General features: G+C 36.5%; 3 protein-coding genes across 11 annotated transcripts in view; 1 reads left to right on the top strand and 2 right to left on the bottom strand.

Annotated features, from left to right (window-relative positions):
* si:ch73-103b11.2 (trichohyalin) overlaps positions 1–3,556 on the bottom strand; it is a 56,260-nt gene extending 52,704 nt beyond the window's left edge. For 6 of the 8 annotated variants that reach the window (XM_048173765.1, XM_048173766.1, XM_048173772.1 and 3 more), the window contains exon 1: positions 2,758–3,555. In XM_048173765.1, the coding sequence (XP_048029722.1) occupies positions 2,758–2,889 (132 nt within the window). In that variant the 5' untranslated portion in view covers positions 2,890–3,555. Of the gene's footprint in view, positions 1–2,757 lie in introns of all 8 variants that reach the window. The other 2 variants (XM_048173771.1, XM_048173769.1) reach the window with 1 other exon arrangement.
* Positions 3,557–4,479: 923 nt separating this feature from the next.
* Positions 4,480–13,565, bottom strand: mfsd1l (major facilitator superfamily domain containing 1-like). Its single transcript, XM_048173839.1, has 13 exons — positions 13,075–13,565; positions 12,727–12,827; positions 12,086–12,207; positions 11,838–11,893; positions 11,602–11,745; positions 10,315–10,473; positions 10,113–10,228; positions 9,089–9,189; positions 8,893–9,004; positions 7,724–7,861; positions 7,032–7,171; positions 6,747–6,858; positions 4,480–5,115 (listed from the first exon to the last, which is right to left on the bottom strand). Exons 1-13 carry the CDS (start codon positions 13,094–13,096, stop codon positions 4,987–4,989), a joined length of 1,452 nt encoding a protein of 483 aa, XP_048029796.1. The 5' UTR covers positions 13,097–13,565; the 3' UTR covers positions 4,480–4,986.
* A 1,044-nt stretch (positions 13,566–14,609) lies between these two features.
* LOC125257459 (crossover junction endonuclease EME1-like) lies at positions 14,610–19,393 on the top strand. 2 transcript variants are annotated; one of them, XM_048173846.1, is made up of 8 exons: positions 14,610–15,194; positions 16,028–16,149; positions 16,273–16,386; positions 18,055–18,173; positions 18,255–18,321; positions 18,399–18,514; positions 18,733–18,922; positions 18,997–19,393. In XM_048173846.1, the coding sequence occupies exons 1-8, from the start codon at positions 14,804–14,806 to the stop codon at positions 19,150–19,152; spliced, it is 1,275 nt and encodes a 424-aa protein (XP_048029803.1). In that variant the 5' UTR covers positions 14,610–14,803; the 3' UTR covers positions 19,153–19,393. The 2 variants fall into 2 exon arrangements, with proteins under 2 accessions (XP_048029803.1, XP_048029802.1); XM_048173845.1 differs by having other exon boundaries at positions 16,270–16,386.
* Positions 19,394–21,705: the final 2,312 nt, after the last annotated feature.

The raw sequence follows: 21,705 nt of genomic DNA, 5'->3' as shown, positions 1-21,705 counted from the left end.
ATTCTGAAGGTTATGACCCCAAATCTGAAACAAAAATAAGGTCCACAAAAAAAAAAAAAAAAATAGGATACGTGTCAATACTTTGACGGCCTTAACAGGTACTAAAGACCTGATTCTTTTCACTGTGTCAACTCAATTTCTAAGTGATTTCTAAAAAAAGACTTCAGTGCTGCTTTGAGGCTCATTTCTCTGGAAGCGCTCATTTGCACGTCCAAATATTCTTTGCTTCATCAATTCATTCTTTGATGACAATCCAACCTATACAGTGAGACAGATGGCAAACGGAGGCCACGTCACCTCAGTAATATAGTCGAGACCCAGCTGTGGTAATTTTTAAGGATACAGTCTGGAAACCCCCTGCATCTGCGTGTGGCCTTACAGTAAAACCGTTCTGGAGCTGGAATCAGGGCTCAAAATAGTTCTGAAGCTCCGATAGGAGATGTACCTTGTGTCTACAGCTGGTGAAACCGCACTAAACGGTTCCATTGATTAGTAAATTAGCCAAAATAAAAGGGTCAGTCCTCTTGAATTTGCTGATGGGTTCGAACGCATAATCCGTCCAGATTTTTAACTATGCAAAACTTGACCACTGGTTTAAAACTTGTGAAGAAACAATGAATACAGCAGCTTGAGGCAGGTCGCTTAACTACACTGTGCATCTGGTAAACTGCATCATTAATTACTACTAATCACTAATTAGTCATCTGGCTGACACCTTTACCCGAAGCAACAGTTCATCAGAAATGGGTCAGTCCTCAAAGGGATAACCTGAGGTTAATGTCTCAATCAAAGCCGCAATGGTAATTAGTACGGATTAACCTCTATGGGGTTTGAACCTGCAACCTTTCAAGCAGCCCTGATATTTAACCACTACACCAAAGCACATGCTATTAGATGCCATTATTACAAACCTGTGGTCTAGTTTTACAAACGAAAGTAAAAAATGAGAATTCAGATTAATTTGGCCCTTTTTTGAGTCATCTTAATGTCAAAAAGTGGTTAAATTCACCATATATACCCTGGTGATAAATAGTTACAATATGCATTAGTTTTTACATGATACTCAATTTACCTCCAACAATACCATGGTACATGCCAAAAAACAGGGTATTATGGTAAGTACAACTGCCATCCTCTAGAATAGGCTGTGATCAAAACCTAATGGGCTGTCAACCTGGGCTTGGACCATGAAAGTATGTCTAAAAACCATAGTATTACCATGGTACTTTATTGGTAGTGTTGTTTTGAAGCGGTTTGGTGGTTATCCAGTGCCCCAGATTGGCTTTAAAGCACTAATATAGTATGTCTTTTCCATGATACTCCATTTATCTCCAACTATACCATGGCATTACCATTGCACATATCCCAAAAAAACATGGTATTATGGTAAGGTCACTCATATTGTCCTAAATGCCATTCTCTAGAATAGAAACATAGTATTATCATGGTACTTTATTAGTAGTGTAGTTTTTGAAGCAGTTTGGTGGTTATCCAGTGCCCCAGATTGGCTTTAATGCACTAATATAGTATGTCTTTTCCATGATAATCCATTTATCTCCAACTATACCATGGCATTACCAATGCACATATTCAAAAAAACCCATAGTATTATGGTAAGGTCACTCATATTGTGCTAAATGCCATTCTCTAGAATGGAAACATAGTATTACCATGGTACTTTATTAGTAGTGTAGATTTTGAAGCAGTTTGGTGGTTATCCAGTACTCCAGATTGGCTGTAAACCACTAATATAGTATGTCTTTTCCATGATACTCAATTTATCTCCAACTATACCATGGCATTACCAATGCACATATTCAAAAAAACAAACAAAACATGTTTTTTATTATTGTAAGGTCACTCATATTGTGCTAAATGCCATTCTCTAGAATGGAAACATAGTATTACCATGGTACTTTATTAGTAATGTAGTTTTGAAGCAGTTTGGTGGTTATCCAGTGCCCTAGGTTGGCTTTAATGCACTAATATAGTATGTCTTTTCCATGATACTCCATTTATCTCCAACTATACCATGGCATTACCAATGCACATATCCCAAAAAAAACATGGTATTATGGTAAGGTCACTCATATTGTCCTAAATGCCATTCTCTAGAATAGAAACATAGTATTACCATGGTACTTTATTAGTAGTGTAGTTTTGAAGCAGTTTGGTGGTTATCCAGTACTCCAGATTGGCTTTAATGCACTATATATACACAATATAGTATGGCTTTTCCATGATAATCCATTTATCTCCAACTATACCATGGCATTACCATTATACATATCCAAAAAAAAAAACATGGTATTATGGTAAGGTCACTCATATTGTGCTACATGCCATTCTCTAGAATGGAAACATAGTATTACCATGGTACTTTATTAGTAGTGTAGATTTTGAAGCAGTTTAGTGGTTATCCAGTGTCCTAGATTGGCTTTAATGCACTAATATAGTATGTCTTTTCCATGATACTCCATTTATCTCCAACTATACCATGGCATTACCAATGCACATATCCAGAAAAAACAACAACAACAAAAAAAAAAAACATGTTTTTTATTATGGTAAGGTCACTCATATTGTCCTAAATGCCATTCTCTAGAATGACATAGTACTAAAATGACACTTTAATGTCAGTGCAGTTTTAGTCAGCAGTTTGCTGGTCATTACTTACTTGACAAGGCAAGTTATCAGACAGAGCATTAGTCTAGTCGAGCATAAGAAAGTATTTGGTAGTTTTGTAGACATATTTACCTGTGTGAAGTCTTCATCACTCAGCAGGTGCGCGTCTCGAGCCTTGAAGCAGTTCTGGCATTTACTCTTGTTGAAAATATTGGCCTGAAATTTTCGGCAGGCGTTATCTTTTGCTGACATACTCTGTGCCATGAGTGTGTGTTTGTGTTCCCGTTTTCCCGTTATTTTAAAAACTGCGCAATAATTCCAGCGGAGAGTCCTCCCCCGCGCGCTGCAGTCCGACCTCCGGTCCGCCTCATCACAAACTCACTGCGATAATGATTTATTTATGCTCAATAATCACCTGACAGGACCCACACTGAGGGGACAATGATGATAACAATAAGAACGATAATAATAACAACAGAATTAATTTAGCTAAAAAGTTTTAATTTAGCCAAGCTCTCTTGGATTGATTTCTTAAGCGATTCAGTCCGGGACCCTCCGCGCTCTCGATCCATGCGCGTCCCCGCTCCCCCGCAGGCACACGGACGCGCGCTGATGCGTTACAGTGCGAGTTCCAAAATAATGTGGCAAACTTGTGAAAACACTCAGTAAATGGTGATGGAGAGGAGCTGTTTACTTTCCACTAGCTCACAGCTTCCGACGAACCCTTCAGCGATACGTGAAGACAACTATCCCGAAACTCCATGATGTGGAAAAATGTGGATTCTCGAGAGAGTTTCCGCTCCGAAGGCGGATTTTTGCAGGTCTGGATGGGCACGGTGGGTCCGTTTCCCACGGTCACAGCTGATCACACGGGTCCGGCTGCGCTCTCCACACATACTACACACTCAATACACACGCAGGAATGAAGGGGGCGGGGCGAGACTTAACTGACGTGCGGCATAAGCCAATCACAGGAAAAAACACGCCTACTATTTGTAGTCAGAGTAGGTCAGCGTCCAATCAGATTGTTCAATCACTCTGATTTTATGGGGAATAACAAGAATCAAGGTCGGTGGACTGTGCACGGTGTGAACTGAAGTTATTTAAACTTATAGGGAGGATTTTTATATGCATTTAAACGGTGTTTTAGTGATTTTAGTATGGTTATAAAGTGAAAAATTACGACACTAAATAATGCATGCGTTAAGATATTTGATAAGTACCCTTGTAACGCCCCTAGATAGTGACCAATCCTACCTGAGCGGCTCTCCAGTGCCCCCGTTTGGCTTTAATGTGGAATGAGAGCCTGGTTTAAAAATATATATTATAATAAAAAATACATATTTTATTAATTTAAATATTTTAAATGCCATTTCATTGTATAATAAAATAAATATTATATATATATATATATAATGTGTGTGTGTGTGTGTGTGTGTGAATATACATATATATTTAAATGAAATTATTTTAAAAACTATAGTTTAAAATTTAAAATGTGAAAAAATGTTTTCCATATTATAAAATAAATATGTAATAAAAAATATATATATTTTATTAATTAAAATATTTTAAATGCCATTTCATTGTATAAATATATGTGTGTGTGTATGAATATATATATATATATATATATATATATATATATATATATATATATATATATATTTAAATGAAATTATTTTAAAAACTATAAAGTTAAAAAAAAATAAAACATTTAAAATGTGAAAAATGTTTTCCATATTATAAAATATATATTTTTAAAAAATATATAATTTTATTATATTTTACAAAACATTTTTCAATTTTTTCTTGTGTATGAAATTAAATTTCAAAAACTAACAATATTCATAATCTCTTCGTGGCACAAAACTTTATTTTTGTTTTGTAAAAAAAATCCTAAAAATGAGCAAAATGCATATTATTCAATCATTTTGTAATCAGTCAATAACACAAAATAAAGTTCAAAAGCAGTATTAACAATTGAATGTGACGCATTTCAGCATGTTTTTAAAATTACGTAACAGTAAATTTACAGATAAAACCCTCTGATTCCCTCAAGTTAGTCAGACAATCACATCGTTCATATGTGAAGAAGCAGATGTTTGTTTGATATTATAAAACAGATGACAGTGTCAACATTTCCATATCAGCTTCCTCAATAAAAAGAATGATTAATTTAACTCTCATTTCTGAAAGTATTTCAATAAACTTGGCAGTCAGAATAGTTTAGGAATGGCCTTAACTTATGTTAGCATTAATACTGAAAATCATATGACACGCTTCGTTCTGAGAGAATGCGTTTTCCCTTTAGTAACGTCCAATGTCCCAGAATAAGGGAGAATAGGGACATAAGTTCTTCTAGGTCCTGTTGATGGAGGGAGTGTTGCTGATCTCCTCATTGTCCTCTTCATTCATCAGTGGTTCTGTGTCTGTCTGAGCGGGACTTGGAGCCGTGGATCTCTTAGTTGTCTTATTAAGCGTGCTTCCCTGAAAACACACATTTAAAATAGATCATAACCTGAATATCTCAAAGTCAACATAAGACTGTGTTCATATTCTACTTCATTTTATCTGATCAAGATTATGAACATGTTTCCCTTTTGGTATGGCATGCACTGATAAATTAAGCATGATACAATCAGGAATGTATATTACACAAGTAAATAGGGTTAATTTGCAGTTCATTTTCACCGCATTAGGTCATGAACAATACTGTCACAGCAGAACAATCCTATCCACCTCTAATAAAATGGACTGATATGTTTTTAAAGCCAAAAATAACCTCTACCATTCCAAAGTACTGTTGACTCAAAACTCACAGTTCATGCGTCATGCGGCACAACTGAACTATAAGACACCGATATCAGTTTCTCTATCGGTGTTACACATTTCTAACTAATGATGTAGTAGAAGACAGACAAAAAAGCTGTAAAATGTCCGTGCCGAACACTGAAGAAGACTGTAAATGGAAAACGCTTTAGTGCATAAGCTCAAAAAGTTATATAACCAAGTCCAACAAGAGAAGAAGATTGCACACGTAATCATACAATTTCTTAAAATTAGAATGGGTTTGTAAGCATTTGTAGCATTTATTTTTAAATACTATTTCATTATATAATAAAATAATACTCATTTTAATATTATATATATATATATATATATATATATATATATATATATATATATATATATATATATATATATATATATATATTATATTTATATATATTAATTATTGTAAATATTTTTTATTAAAATAATAATTTCATTATATTATTGCATATTTTAATTTTTAAATATTTACATTTTAATATATATTTAATATATAAATTAATAAAATATCTATTTATAATTTCATTATATTATATTATAATAAAAGTTTCATTTTTTGCTTATGTGTATACAGTAATTATGCAATGAAATTTCAAAAAGGAACAATATTCCTTGGTGGCACAAAACTATTTTTAATTTATATTATATTTATATTTAAAAAAAAGCCTAAAAATTCACTTTTAGAATTTTGTAAGAAATTTTCTATGATTATTTGTGCACGCTTCTCCTCTTGTCAGACTTAAAGGGATAGTTCACCCAAAAATTGTTCCAAACCTGTATAAATTTTTTTGTTCTGTTGAACACAAAGGAAGATATTCTGAAGAAAGTTTGTAACTAGGCTGCTTTGGGGCACCACTGACTTCCATAGTAGAAAAAAAAGATATACTATTGAAGTCAGTGGTGCCCCAAAACTGTTCAGTTTCCCACATTCTTCAAAATATCTTCATTTGTGTTCAACAGAACAAAGAAATTTATACATTTTTTAAAACTATCCCTTTAACTAATGATGTAGACAATAAGAGGCAAATCAAGCTTTTCCGGCTCTGAGAAACCCCTGTAATTACGCCGGTCAAGGTCGCGTGAAATCACATGTTCTTGAACACCATACCAGTGGGAAGTGTCACTCAACTTGCTCCATGTTCCAAAAACTCTTCACAGTTCTCGTCGGTTCATACTGTTGCTATGGCTACCTGAGGTTACTCATCTATGATGGGTGATTCAGAGAGATGTGGCGATAGTGGGCGAATGTGTGTGTGTGTGTGTGTGTGTGTGTGTGTGTGTGTTACCTGTCTATAGTCAACGATGTTGAGTATTGCAGAAGTGATTATGCAGCTGATGGTATTGGCCAGCATGAAGATCATCATATATTGCCATCTCCACAGCGGGATCTTAACATCACTGACACACAAAACACATACTATGGTATAGACATGGTACTATACATTAAATATACTTTATATTACTATCATATACATGGTATTTTGAAGAATATCATGGTGCCTTGTTCAAAAAGCATGGTAATATTTTTTGTTGGTATAATGCAAAACATGAATGATGGCCATGAATGTCACCTGGACGTGGTGCCCAGTATCTGTCCCACCACCAGGTTGGAAATGCCGATGCCAATCATCTGTATGGATGTGGCCAATCCCATGGCTGTGCCCAGTGTGGCTTGAGGCACCACCAGGGGAATTGAAGGCCACATGCTCGCCTACAACACACAAACACAACAGAAAACACATCAAAAACAGTCAAACAGCAAGAATTAAACCTGAACATTATCATGTGTACAGTATATATATATATATATATATATATATATACACATACATATACACACATTTAGAAAACATTAGAACATAACAAGGGTCTTTTTCATTTCATATTTTTTTTATTTAAAACGTGATTTTTTTTTTTCCATTCATCCTGAAATATAATTTGGTGTATTTCTCTTTTCTACTCACCTAGAGGAAAACCTATGCAAAAAGTGGCACAGCTTACCCCTCTCTGCCCTATTGAGCTAATCCTGCAGGAACATCTCAAATTTCACATACTTCAAAATGTCAGCATCATCTTCAGTAATTGGAGAATGCTGAATACTTCAACCAATCCAAGCTCTTTTACAGTGTTTGCTGACCACACAGTTGAGCATGCTGCAATACTCCAATAACACTGTATAGTTGGCGTCCATCCATAGTGTCTGCTGTGTGTGTGGTGTGTGTGTGTGTGTGTGTGTGTGTGTGTGTTCATGTTTAATACTCACAGCAGCAAAGGAGTAAGTGATGCCGAGCCAGATGGTAGATACGAGAGGAGGGACGAACGTGAAGGCCAGCAGACCAAACACAGGCAGTGTCAACACGGCACAGAGCCCTGCAAACACACCGCGCAGCCCCACATAGTCCTACAGCACAGACAGAAACAATGCTTTAATGTTTTGCCTTGAATGCTCACCATGTATGCATTTTTTTTTAATCAAAAATACAGTAAAATCAGTAATATTGTGAAATATTATTGCAATTCAAAATAACTGTTTTCTATTGTAATATATTTTAAAATTTAATTTATTTTTGTGATGCAAAGCTGAATTTTCAGTATCATTACTCCAGTCTTCAGTGTCACATGATCCCATGATCCTGATTTTCTGCTCAGGAAACATTTCTGATTATTATCAATGTTGAAAACAGTTCTTTGCTGAATATAAAGTTCAAAAGAGCAGCATTTGAAATAGGAATCTTTTGTAACATTATAAATGTCTTTACTGTCAATTTTGATCAATTTAATGCATCCTTGCTGAATAAAAGTATTCATTTATAAAAAATTTAAAAAAAAAACTATGTGTATCTACATGTATCTATTGATCCTTCCCCCATTCTTGCAATACTTGGTTTAACTACAGAAGTCTGTTTGGATAATAATGCTAAAAATATGATTGCTTTTTTGACTTTAGTAGCTAAACCTCTTATTCTGCTTAAGTGGAAGGACAGATCTCCACCTACTTTTAGTCACTGGATTAGAGATCTTATGTATCATCTTGCACTAGAGAAGATTCGTTACTCCACTAAAGGCTGTTGTCAAACGTTTTTCATCATTTGGCAGCCAGTGCTGACTTACGTACAGCAAATGGATCCAAATGTAATTTTCTTTGTATGAACTTTTTTTTCTTTCTTTCTATCTGGCCCTGTGAGGCCATAATAATATGGTACAGAATAGTTTGTAAGATAATGTGTGATGGTGCAGTGGGGATGGGGAGCTCTGTTGAAACAAGAGAATTGATTTCATCTTAATTTGTTTTTGAAATTGCTGTTATATTATACTATGTAAAATATCAATAAAAAGACTGGGAAAAATAGCAAAAAAACTTTTGAATAGTAAATGAAATATCTGTGGATGGTATGTCTGTGTAATTGTGAGTTTAGTGTTTGTTTGACTTACGATGAGGATGCCGACAGCAGCAGACAGCACCAGTGAACTGTCATACACAGCGCCTGCGATGTACGCCGCCTCCTTCTGACTGTACCCGCTGTATTTATCCTGGATAAACTTGCTAAAAACACACATGCAGCAACACATGAGCAATGTGTACGGACACATTTTAATCTAGAAACATCAAAGTGCTTCATGACAGTACCTGGCATCAGCGATGAAGGGGAAGATGCCATTATAAAAGAACATGATGGTAAGAACCAGCAGCCAATATCTGAGCGACAGACGCTTCACATCCTGAACTCTCTACGCACACAAAACACACAATACACAAATCAATGAAACAAATTTATCAATTTGTTTTATCAAAAAAGAAAACATGAAAATACTATTTATACATGCATACAGGGCTTGACATTCAATTTTTTGCTCACAGCGACAATTTTGACATTAAGACCATGGGAAAAAACTGTTATATAGATATTTTTAATATTATCCCATAATTTGGCAGCAGGTATATTAGGCTGCTGTCACTTTAAGACCTGACACACGGATCCATTATACTGTTACACATGCGTTTTCTTTCCCAACTGTTTACGTTCACTTAAAACATAACTGACTGTGTTTATGCGAATACTCGCCATTTGACATTATTTTGTGTGTATTTGACAGTTTAAGCACAATAGGTGGCGAAAAAGAACTCAATTTAGTACTGAGAGGCGGCTTTATGTGTGCATACTTTGGGTGTGAGCACAAAATCTGCGGGAATGAGTAAAATTATGCGCAATACGTGCAATCCCCCGCTGAAATTCAAGCCTTGTAACACCAACAATATTCATCCGGAGCAAATGAAACGAGTGAGTGTGGGTTTGTGTGTCAAGAGAAAGAGAAAGAGCAGCTGGTATTGTGTATCTATTCTGCAGAAAATGAGAATTGTAAGTGTTTCAGATATTTCTGTATCGATATGTATCGAAAAATCATTGCACTTAGTTTATTATTTCAGGTGCCTTTTTAAAAGATTGCAACTGAAAAATGAATATGTTATATATGAAATTCAACCTGCCAAAGTGGCAAGTAGACGGGTGTTAATGTCAAGCCCTGTATACGTATATATAAATATAGTAATTACTGTATCATCATCATTATTATATTATACTGCAGAAACAGTAAGTAATAGTATAGTAGTATGCCTTTCTAAACATAACCTTTGCCATCTATATCTGTCTCACCACTTTGCGTGACTCCTCCTGAATCACTCCATCCAATCCCAGCTGCTTCATGCCCATCTTATCCAGAACACTAACCGTTATAGCCGACAGGAACCCAAGAACGCACAGGAACGTGCCTGTACACACAAAACAGATGCATGTGTATGTGTTTCCAGGACGCCAAATCAAAGCTTTAGTATTTGTTGCCTGTTGTGATTCTTACCTCCCCACAGCGTCCACTGCATACCGTACTGAGACTCAAACTTCTGCGTTAAGAAGAAGTTCAGAACCGAGCCCAATCGAGAGAAGGCCAGGGTCAGTCCAAACGCCAGAGCCAGCTCCTTCCCGCGGAACCAGAACGCCGTGATACGGTTTTGGACGACTGAGAAAGGAAGAGAGACACACGAGATTCAAATGTAACTTTCTCATTGGTGCTTTTTTCATGGGTGTCTTTGGCTATGAAAACCCTTGTTTACTCAGCGAGTAAAGAATCTGAGAAAGAGGAAGTGCATTTATGTGCTGTCTGATACTTTAGGGACTTTGTAGAGTTTACTATCATAATGCAGATCAATAGCCAGACAGTGGAAATGAGTGTTAAAATGTTTTACATGTTGTGACATTTCTGAACTAGATAGAAGGAGAGGTTGTAAAAACATGTGACCAATAGACTAAACAGACTAATTATCCAATTTAATAACCCCATGGCCAAAGAGACATCAGTGGAAAAGGAAAGTGATTTCAGAGGAAGCGCAAGTTTTTTAATTCTCAGTAAAGATTACAAAAATAATGTTTTTCTTTGGAAAAGCAGGCACATATGAATCATGCACAATAAGACCTGAAACATGTATTATGAAAATACTTGTGACTCACATTGACCATTGAACATGCAGAAACAACAATGGGTTGGGAAAAAAATGAGCATTAGGGTTAGGGTTAGTTCACATTATAATATTAATATTGAACCACTGTACTCACATGAACTGATTTAAATATGTTTTTAGTACATTAATGGATCTTGAGAGAGCAAATGTCATTGCTGTCTATGCAGGCCTCATGGAGCCATCGGATTTCAACTAAAATATCTTAATTTGTGTTCTGAAGATGAACGAAGGTCTTACGGGTGTGGAATGACATGAGGGCGAGTAATAAATGACATTATTTTCATTTTTGGCTGAACTAACCCTTTAAATTATGAAAATAAAATAAGTCATTTAAAGTCATTTTTGCAATTCATTTTGGTGCCACTAGTGGAAGAAATTAATTTAGAGTTAATTTACTTTATTACTTTGTTTTTAATTGTATTATTTTTATCCTTAATCCTTTTACCCTTAATCCTTTTTTCTATTCTCTTTTTCATGTACACAAAGTTCCTGAAAACCACCACAAATTCCTGTGCACACTTGGCGAATAAAACTAATCCGAATCTAAATTTACAACTAAAGATACAGCGTTTCTAGAGTTAAACCTGCACACTGTCAGTGGTGTTACGGGTAAATATCTGAAGTCATACTGGTCAGGGATCCATTTCCAGATCCAAACAGAAGTCGTCCAGTCAACATGAGGGGCAACAGGTACGTCGTGCCCTTAAAATGAGACCCCAGTGCAAAGATCGCTGAGCCCAACACAGTCAGGAAGGAGAACAGAAAAACACCGACTGCAGGAGAGAAAACACAAACACTTATGTCAAACTTTACACACGTTTCAAAACAGCTTATTAAAAGGAAAAGAAAATCTATTCCAACTTACAGCGGTTTCCCAACTTATCAATGAGGAATCCCGCCATGATGACCACCACAGCATTCCTGGGAAAACAAAATAAGAGTCATTTTACAGGTGATAATAAACACTATGAAGCTTTAGAGGGTGATTGATAGTATTAAATTCTGATGTGTGCGAGTCAGGGTTATAGTTAACAAAAAATAAAAAAAATTTAATGTCACCTGAAATAAGATAGCATGTCAATAAAACTAAAATAAGAGTGGTGTGAGTCTCACGTCCAGGCGTAGATGGCGTAGAGCAGGTTATACTCCTGTGGCGTCATTCCCAAACCTTCCACACACGTTCCTGTGCCATTACCAGTGCTGTTACTCACCGTCCCATTTGGACATGTCAAATTCTGTAGGAAACAACAGTCTGTGCATTCAGGGCCTTACTTTACTGACCTAGATACTAAACCAGAGAGGTTTATATGCAATATTTGTTACTATTCTGATGACGTTAAAGGGGTCATATCATACATTATTTTATTATGTTAGCAAAGACTTTTGCCCGTAAAACTGTCAGAATTCAGTTTATTTGACTATTTATGACATGGATTCATAAGGCTTCATGCAATTTTACTCTTATCGTTAGCTCTTCTGTGGTTTGGAACATTTTATCTATCCTTCTCCCTCATTACCTCACTGCGACTGGACGAGCAAAGTTTTTTTGGTCACTCAATATGTTTGATTAAATGTAAATGTAGGCGGCCAAATGTTCAAATCTATCTGTCAGCCACTGAAGTTTACACAGCTCAGTTTCATCTCGAAATATAAAGGCAAATTTGCATTTGTCATAATATGACCCCTTTAAAACTGTCTAAACTAAGATTAAGAGATGTGAAAGTGAGGTCAGAGGTCAGAAAGTTGCTCCTCACCCCCTGAAACTGCTCCTGCAGGACACTGGGAATGTCAAAGCAGAAATAAGAGCCGAAAGTCAGCATACAGTTAAAAAACAGGACCACGAACCGGTAGTAGGCTGTAAATACACACATAAACACAACAAGAGACATTTATATTCAGAGAGAGAGAGAAGAGTTAGTCATCATGTGTCAGGTTACATCTAAGCTAACAGAGAAAACAACACTTGAGAGCTATGAATCTCTTATGAATTATGATATTTCATGTTTTTAATGAGTTAAATCATTCTCATCTTCCTCTGTTTACAAACTGAGAGCTCATTTAAATTCAAAAACATCCTAAAACCAGTGAAATTATTAATTTACCTTGTTCTGCTGCTTTGGCCATCTCGACCCCAGATAAATCTCCGCAGTCTTCCCATATAACGACGATCTAGTGTGATTTATTTTTGTTTATGTGGCCCAGAACGGAGGCGATCTTCAAAATGTGCAGCTTGTCCAGGACCTGCAGCTATTTGCTGATCTATAAATCATAATAAACTAGTGAAAGCTTCAAACTGTGGGAACAGTCGATCCAGGTTTTCTACTGACTGGCCGTTTTCCTTATTTAGCGTTACGTCACAGCCTGGGCGTCATGTGACTGATCAAATGATGTTGTTTTTCTCAGCGCTGACACAGCACGTAGTGATGATTGGGCAATCATTGATCGCCGCGGAGCTTGACCGATAAATAACTAGATAAATTAATCATGCTTTAAACAAAACAGTGCCCATTCTCATTATATATTTACGGAAAGAAAATGTATTTATATAGGACATTTCATAATCTGTGGTAACAAGACAAAATGGTTTTAAAGGGTTAGTTAACCCAAAAATGAAAATAATGTTTTAAACATATTTAAATCAGTTCATGTGAGTTCACTAGTTCTATGTTAATATTATAAAGTGATGAGAATACTTTTTGTGCGCCAAAAAAAACAAAAAATAACGACTTTTCAACAATATAGTGATGGGTGATTCAGTGATTCGGATCTCCTATCAAACGGCTAAACCGTTGAAATCACGTTACTTTGGCGCTCCGAGTCACTGATTCGATTCGTAAAGCTCCGAAGCAGTGTTTTGAAATCGGCCCATCACTATATTGTTGAAAAGTCGTTATTTTGTTTTGTTTTTTTGCCGCACAAAAATATTCCCGTCGCTTTATAATATTAATATTGAACGACTGAACTCACATGAACTGATTTAAATATGTTTTTAGCACATTAATGGATCTTGAGAGAGGAAATGTCATTGCTGGCTATTTCAGCGGTTTAGCCGTTTGATAGGAGATCCGAATCACTGATTCGATTCGTAAAGCTCCGAATCGCCCATCAATATATTGTTAAAAAGTCTTTTTTTTTTTTTTTTTTTTTTTTGGCGCACAAAAATATTCTCATCGCTTTATAATATTAACATAGAACTAGTGAACTCACAATATGTTTTAGTGAACTCACAATATGTTTTAACAATATGTTAACTAGTGAACTCACAATATGTTTTAGTACCTTTATGGATCTCGAGAGAGGAAATGTAATTGCTGGCTATATCTTAATTTGTTCTAAAGATGAACGAAGATCTTACGGATATATATATATATATATATATATATATATATATATATATATATATATATATATATATATATATATATACACACACACACACACACTGAAATCACAATAACAAGAAAGATTCAGTGTTTGAACATTTAAACTTATCCAGTTATAAAATGTAAATTAAATGATAATATTATATATAGAAAATTCTAATCTAAATTAAACTAACTTTACTGCATTCCCCCCAATCTTTTAATCATTTTCGAAACGCAATCCGTAGTAATATTGTCCCTCTCACCACCCCGTATTTGTTTACATTCGCAGCCTGGAGACTCAAACGAGAAAGGACTGATAGTTGAGGGAACAATAAAACACATTAAATGATAACATGTCAGTCTTAATTTACACATAATGACCCGATTATCATGTAACATACTGTATATTTAAGTATATTATATTTTATATATTATATTTATAATTACCGGCAGCTGATTTAAAGGGATGTCAGCCGTCCAGAGAGCAAAAACGTGGGAAATTTCAGATTCAGAGAATGAGAGTGATGAAGTTAAACCATCATCATGTGTAATACTCGATCAGGACACATCTGTAAATGAATCAAACACTTCACCCTCATCCAGGAGCTGCTCAGCCCGGGCAGAAGACGGAGCGGATGGAGTGAAGATCTCCAGCAAAAGGAGGAGGAGGACACGAGAGGAGGTGCAGGAGGAGCTGGACACGAGAAAAGCTGCCAGAGATAAACGGAGAGAGGAGAAGGAGAAGCTCAAAGAGAAGAAACTACAAGAGCAACAGAGAAGGAAAGAGGCAGCGGAGAGACTGAACCTGTTAAAACCTGAAAACTTCATTAAGAGTCTGACAGCTCACATTCATGCAGGTGAAGCTTTGTTTATTGTTTTCTCTCTGTCACAGCTGTGTTTCTTAATTAAATCAGTTAAAGGATTAGTTCACTTTCAAATTAAAATTTCCTGATAATTTACTCACCCCCATGTCATCCAAGATGTTCATGTCTTTCTTCAGTTGAAAAGAAATTAAGGTTTTTGATGAAAACATTCCAGGATTTTCTCCATATAGGTTGATGGTCAAAATTACAGTTTACAGTGATCCCAGACGAGGAATAAGGGTCTTATCTAGAGAAACCTTCGCTCATTTTTTAAAAAAATTAAAAATTGTATACATTTTAACCATAAATGCTCATCTTGAACTAGCTCTCTTCTTCTTCTCTATTAGAATTCCAGCAGTGTAGACACTGCTAAGGGTATTACTGCCCTCCTCAGGTCAAAGTTTGAAGTCAATTGTCATAGACAATATGCTAGTGCAAGTATATAACAATTAGTTCAAACTTTGACCTGTGGAGGGCAGTAATACACTTAGCAGTGTCTACACTGCCGGAATTCTAATAGAGAAGAAGAAGAAGAAGAGAGCTAGTTCAAGATGAGCATTTATGGTTAAAATGTATACAATTTTTAATTTTTTTAAAAAATGAGCGAAGGTTTCTCTAGATAAGACCCTTATTCCTCGTCTGGGATCACTGTAAACTGTAATTTTGACCATCAACCTATATGGAGAAAATCCTGGAATGTTTTCATCAAAAACCTTAATTTCTTTTCAACTGAAGAAAGACATGAACATCTTGGATGACATGGGGGTGAGTAAATTATCAGGATATTTTAATTTGAAAGTGAACTAATCCTTTAAATCTCTCTCCAGTGCTGTTGCGGGATGCAGGCTGTGATGTGCTGCTCAGGACTCTGGATGGGTTTCAGTGGACAAACCGTATAGAGAATCAAGGTCTTCCTAACAGCATCAGCTGGACACGACAAGCCCTTCAGGTCACTAGTAGCTCAGACTGTTGCTTCTGTCCATTATAGATATAGCAAAGGGGTCAGGTTGCATTATTTTTGTCTCATTAATGTCTTAGCAAATGTTTTTTCTCTGTGTGTGTTGTACAGCAGACGGAGGATGAGGCTGAACATGGAGTTATTGAAGAAGATCAGGTCCTGATGGTGATCTCCCATAATGAGTTTGAGGACATGGTGATGTCACATAAAACAGTGACCAATCAGTCGGTAAGTCATTAATCATCATGTTAATTATAGTATAGAGGGTATGCATCGACGTCACTTTCCCGCAGGAACGTGCTCCCTCAGCTGGACTGAGTGGCAAAAGAAGCTGCTGCATGACTGGATTTAATAGAGGAAACTGCGAAAACGCGAGTAAAACAAACGATTACACTAAAGGTTGGGCTCGAAAGTGTTCCTTATGACATGTCAAAGAAAAATAATCCATGGATATTGACATGCAGCCAGGAGTCGTGTTTCCTGACATCTAAATGTGGCTGATTTCGACACCGGGGAAACAAATCTGCCTGTGAATGCTTTATATAAATACAATATCGGTAGATCTAAATCGCTTATATCAATGTTATATATATCGTCATATCGTCCAGCCATAAAACTTGTATAGTTTTTGTCAGTGTTTATTTAAAAACACCCAATTATGCAGAATATAAGATGGTAAATATTAAATTGATGAGTTGTCAACACAATATATAACAATACAATATATAAGGTATGATTTTACCCCAAAATCCGACATTTTGACACAAAATGATAACTGCAAAACATGTTTCTCTGCTGGAGTCCAGCTGTTTCTGTGAATTGCAGTGATCCATTTGCTTTTTCCTGTAGCTTTCAGCAGTCTGTAAAAATATAGCTCAGATTTTGTGTCAAAGCTATTTGTACAGTCAATCACAAAGCTCTTTCCCGTTTTGGATGTGTTTTGTGTGTTTTTCACAGCATTCACGCTGAAAAATAATGCTGCCGCTCAGTCTTTGTACCACTCAGTGGGCGTGACCGCAGTCATAACGGTCCCGTGCATATCCTCTATACACCGATCATGCATGACATTATGAGCACTGACAGGTGAAATGAATAACACTGATTATCTCTTCATCATGGCACCTGTTAGTGAGTTGGATATATTACGGAGAAAGTGATAATTTTGTCCTCAAAGTTGATGTGTTAAAAGCAGAAAAAAGCGTAAGGATTTGAGCGAGTTTGACAGGGGCCAAATTGTGATGGCTAGATGACTGGGTCAGAGCATCAACAAAACTGCAGCTCTTGTGGGGTGTTCCCGGTCTGCAGTGGTCAGTATCTATCAAAAGTGAAGGAACAGTGGTGAACCGGCGACAGGATCATGGGCGGCTAAAATTGCTCAAGAAGTTAATGCTGGATCTGATAGAAAGGTGTCAGAATACACAGTGCATCACAGTTTGTTGCGTATGGAGCTGCATAGCTCCAGACCAGTCAGGGTGCCCATGCTGACCCCTGGCCAGCGCCAACAGCGGGCATGTGAGCATCAGAACTGGACCACGGAGCAATGGAAGAAGGTGCCAAATGGTTCAGGAATGGTTTAAGGGGCACAACAACGAGTTTGAGGTGTTGACTTGGCCTCCAAATTCCCCAGATCTCAATCCAATCGAGCATCTGTGGGATGTGCTGAACAAACAAGTCCGATCCATGGAGACTCCACCTCGCAACTTACAGGACTTAAAGGATATGCTGCTAACATCTTGATGCAGATACCACAGCACACCTTCAGGGGTCTAGAGGCGTCCATGCCTCGACGGGTCAGGGCTGTTTTGGCAGCAAAATAGGGACCAACACAATATTATGAAGGTGCTCATAATGTTATGCTCGATCGGTGTATATATCTGATAATCTCCATCATTCTAGGCTCTTATTGGTGATATGCATGAGGAGGCGGAGTCTCTGTTGCAGCATCTATCTAAGTACTTGACCAGAACTGCAGGGAAAGTTGTCACAATTCTAGTGATGATCAGTCATCAGCAACGGTAAACACACAATCTCTCAAATCAGCTCATATTTAATGTTAAATCTCATAATATGAAGCGATAGAATATGTGTGTGTACAGATCAGGATCTTGGGGTGAAGAAGACTTTGACTTTTACCTCAACCAGCATCATCTGGACACAGAACAGGTCAGATAAATCAATCATCATATAATTTTTCAGTAATGTAGCCTTCCAGTAACCATGGTTGTTTCTGTGATGGGCAGCTGTTGGTTCACCTCCAGCTCTACTGGAATGTGGCAGTTCACTTCCTGTTTGGCTGGCAGGAAGTGACCGATCATGTGGTTGCACTTACCAAGGCTTTATCTAAGAGACCTTACAAGTGAGTTTTACACAGAAATCACACCAAATAAATCATCCAAAAGGCCCGGGACTGGGTTTACTTTTTCTGTTTTAGTTTTTTGGCATTTTATCTTTTGACAAATTATTATGAACTGATCAAACTGCTGTATAATATAAATTCTGAATTGCTTTTAGTATCATTATGCAGAAGACTCTGTTGTTTCATCAACAATAGCTCTAGCGTGTGTTTGTTCTCAGGGCGTTGTGTGGCGACCCTGATCTGGGGTTCTGCATGGACGGCTCGTGGTCAGCGGGTGTGCGAGTGGACAGAGATGGCCGCGGTCTCGCTCAGGTGTGGACACGTCAGATACAGCAGCTGAACCGCGTCAGTCCAGCCATGGCCAAAGCCGTGACGAGCGCCTACCCCTCTCCTTCCCTCCTGCTGAAGGTAACGTGTGTTCAGACTCACACTGAACGTCACTCTTCATCGGCCCTCATTCTCCTCCTCTCCTGCTCCAACAGGCCTATGAGGAGCTGCCGTCTGAGGAGGAGCGACGCAGACTATTGGCTGATCTCACGGTAGTAGGCGGAGCCAAAGAGAGGCGTGTTGGTCCTGAGCTCGCTGGCCGTATACATCGCCTCCTCACTTCCCAAAATCCTCATCTACTGCTGGATTAAGGCCAGAATTGTGGAAAGAAAAAAATTTTTTTGCACTTTATAGCCAGCAGACTGTAGAAGATTAAAGTTTGTGCCTCAAATGAATTCATTCATCCTCCAAACTGAACATATTGAAAAGTTGCATTAAATGTTTTGTAATGTTTGTATTGATCATTCAAAACCGATGTTAAGTTTAGACAACGTAGCAAAAACTATATAATGCCCCTTTTACAAGATGTAATATAAGTCTCTGGTGTCTCCAGAATGTGTCTGTGAAGTTTCAGCTCAAAATCCCCCACAGATCATTTATTATAGCTTGTCAAATTTGCCCCTATTTGGGTGTGAGCAAAAACACGCTGTTTTTGTGTGTGTCCCTTTAAATGCAAATGAGCTGCTGCTCCCGGCCCCCTTTCCAGAAGAGGGCGGAGCTTTAACAGCTCAACAACAACAAAGCTGGAGAATCTCACGCAGCCAAAATGACGAAAGTGTTCAGCCTTACATTGTTCAAACCGGAGTCGACACTGATGGAGAGACTCAGGAAGAAGTTACAACTTTTAGACGTTTCTGAACGGTTAGTGGATAAATTTATGTAGTTGCTGTGGAGTTGATTCAACTCATCCACTAGCATGAACCTTGATACTCACTGTATGTTGCTTGGATAAAAACATCTGTCACATGACTGCGTACATGCAGATACATTCATGTAGGTAACACAAACACGGTTCAGGATGTGTTATGCTCAGGAGTTTAATACATGTGAAACATAAAAATTAAAAGAAGTAAATCAGATTTTTCAAAAACATGCAATTATGAAATGAGCATTTTTGTTGTTTTTTTACTGCAAAACAATGTAATCAGTAAGAAAACATGCAAAAGAGTACAAAATCATTCACTCATCAATCAAATATATGATAAATCATGATAATCAAATATTAATAAGAGAGGGGAGGTTAAACATAAATAAAAGTTCAAAGTGAATAAATACAGAAGGAAGAAAACAGTCATATCTGAAAATAAACCTACAGTGTTTATCAAATCAGATATGCATTTAGTTGTCATAGTAGAGCTGTAGCTCTCTGATATTGAATTACGATAAAATACTGTAACACTTTCATTAACAGAGCAGTTGACAGGCTCAGATATTGATCTGCTGCAGTTCAGTCAGCCTGTGCTGGATTTTATAGATGCCAGGAAGTTTTTCATGAGGTTTATGATGTTCTGAGCCCATCTTTCTGAGTCTGAACGAATAAACACAAATGCTGGAGATAATGTACAGTGCCTATATTGAGTATTTACAGAACTAATCTGCTGCTTTTGAGATTTCAAACAACTGATGACCAATCAGAGACAGGCCACAGCTTCAGAATTCAACTAAAAGTAATGTTATAAGATGTTTGGCATGTGTTGATCTACCTTAATATATAAGAGAAAACTTCACACACACACACACACACACACACACACAAAAAAAGGGGGGGGGGGTCACCTGACTAGCAACATTGGCACTGGAAATGAGCAAGTTTATAAGAAAATGTAAATCTCCTTAAATAATTCATTAATTGGAAAAGGAAATTTACTAAGAAAAAGAAGGGTGAGTTTGATTCACAACAGGTCCAGTGAATGAATTTTGATAGTTTGGCAAGGGAGACGACGCAGGAAGTGATGTGCGTATTTACGGAATAGTTTGCATAGCAATGACAATTATGTCATTTACTCATCCTCATGTTGTTCCGTCTTTCTTCTGTATGACACGAAATGAGATGTTAAGTGTTCTTCAAGAAGAAAAGTGAGTCTCATACTTGCACAAGAGCTGCACAATTTGGGGGGGAAATAAATTGTGATTTTTCTGATGAAAACTGATGATTTAAAAAATAAAAATCTCCAGGTTTGCTGTGCTTTTTTGTAGTGCTGCACAATTTGGCTAACAATTTTGATATTATACAATACTATTCAAAAGTTTGGAAACTATTTTTCATGTTTTTGAAATAAGTCTCTTCTGCTCATCAAGTCTGCATTTATTTGATCAAAAATACAGAAAAAACAGTAATATTGTGAAATATTATTACAATTTAAAATAATGTTTTTCTATTTGAATATACTTTAAAATAGAATTTTTTATTATATTTTATAGCCATTACTCCAGTCTTCAGTGTCACATGATCCAGAAATCATTCTATGCTGATTTGATACTCAGTTATTATCAATGTTGAAAACAGTTGTGTTGCTTAATATTTTTTGGAAACTGTGATACATTTTTTAGGATTCATTAATGAATAAATAGTCAAAAAGAACAGCATTTATTCAAAATAGAAATATTTTCTAACAATATAAATCTTTACTATCACTTTTTATCAATTTAACACATCCTTGCTGAACAAAAGTATTAATTTCTTCCAAAAAAAAAGAAAGAAAGAAAAAAATACTGACCTCAAACTTTTGAACAGTAGTGTATATTGTTATAAAAGATTTAATTTAAATAAATGCTGCTCTTTTTTAACTTTTTATTCATCAAAGCATCCTGAAAAAAAGTATCACGTTATAAAAAAATATTAAGCAGCACAACATTTGTAATAA

This window comes from Megalobrama amblycephala, linkage group LG22 (assembly GCF_018812025.1).
Source record: "Megalobrama amblycephala isolate DHTTF-2021 linkage group LG22, ASM1881202v1, whole genome shotgun sequence".
Classification (NCBI taxonomy): Eukaryota; Metazoa; Chordata; class Actinopteri; order Cypriniformes; family Xenocyprididae; genus Megalobrama; species Megalobrama amblycephala.
The sequence above is the reverse complement of the archived record's forward strand: the minus strand, read 5'-3'. Positions and strand labels throughout refer to the sequence as shown.

Bases quoted from the DNA above. Each gene is read 5' to 3' on its own strand.
- mfsd1l (XM_048173839.1), bottom strand. From the start codon at position 13,096: ATGGCCAAAGCAGCAGAACAAG. The intron at 10,229-10,314 runs GTAAGAATCACA...TTGTGTGTACAG, and splicing joins GCAGTGGACGCTGTGGGGAG to GCACGTTCCTGTGCGTTCTT. The intron at 7,862-8,892 runs GTAAGTCAAACA...TCTGTGCTGTAG, and splicing joins CTGCTGTCGGCATCCTCATC to GACTATGTGGGGCTGCGCGG.
- LOC125257459 (XM_048173845.1), top strand. From the start codon at position 14,804: ATGTCAGCCGTCCAGAGAGCAAAAACGTGGGAAATTTCAGATTCAGAG. The intron at 15,195-16,027 runs GTGAAGCTTTGT...ATCTCTCTCCAG, and splicing joins GACAGCTCACATTCATGCAG to TGCTGTTGCGGGATGCAGGC. The intron at 18,923-18,996 runs GTAACGTGTGTT...CTGCTCCAACAG, and splicing joins CTCCTTCCCTCCTGCTGAAG to GCCTATGAGGAGCTGCCGTC.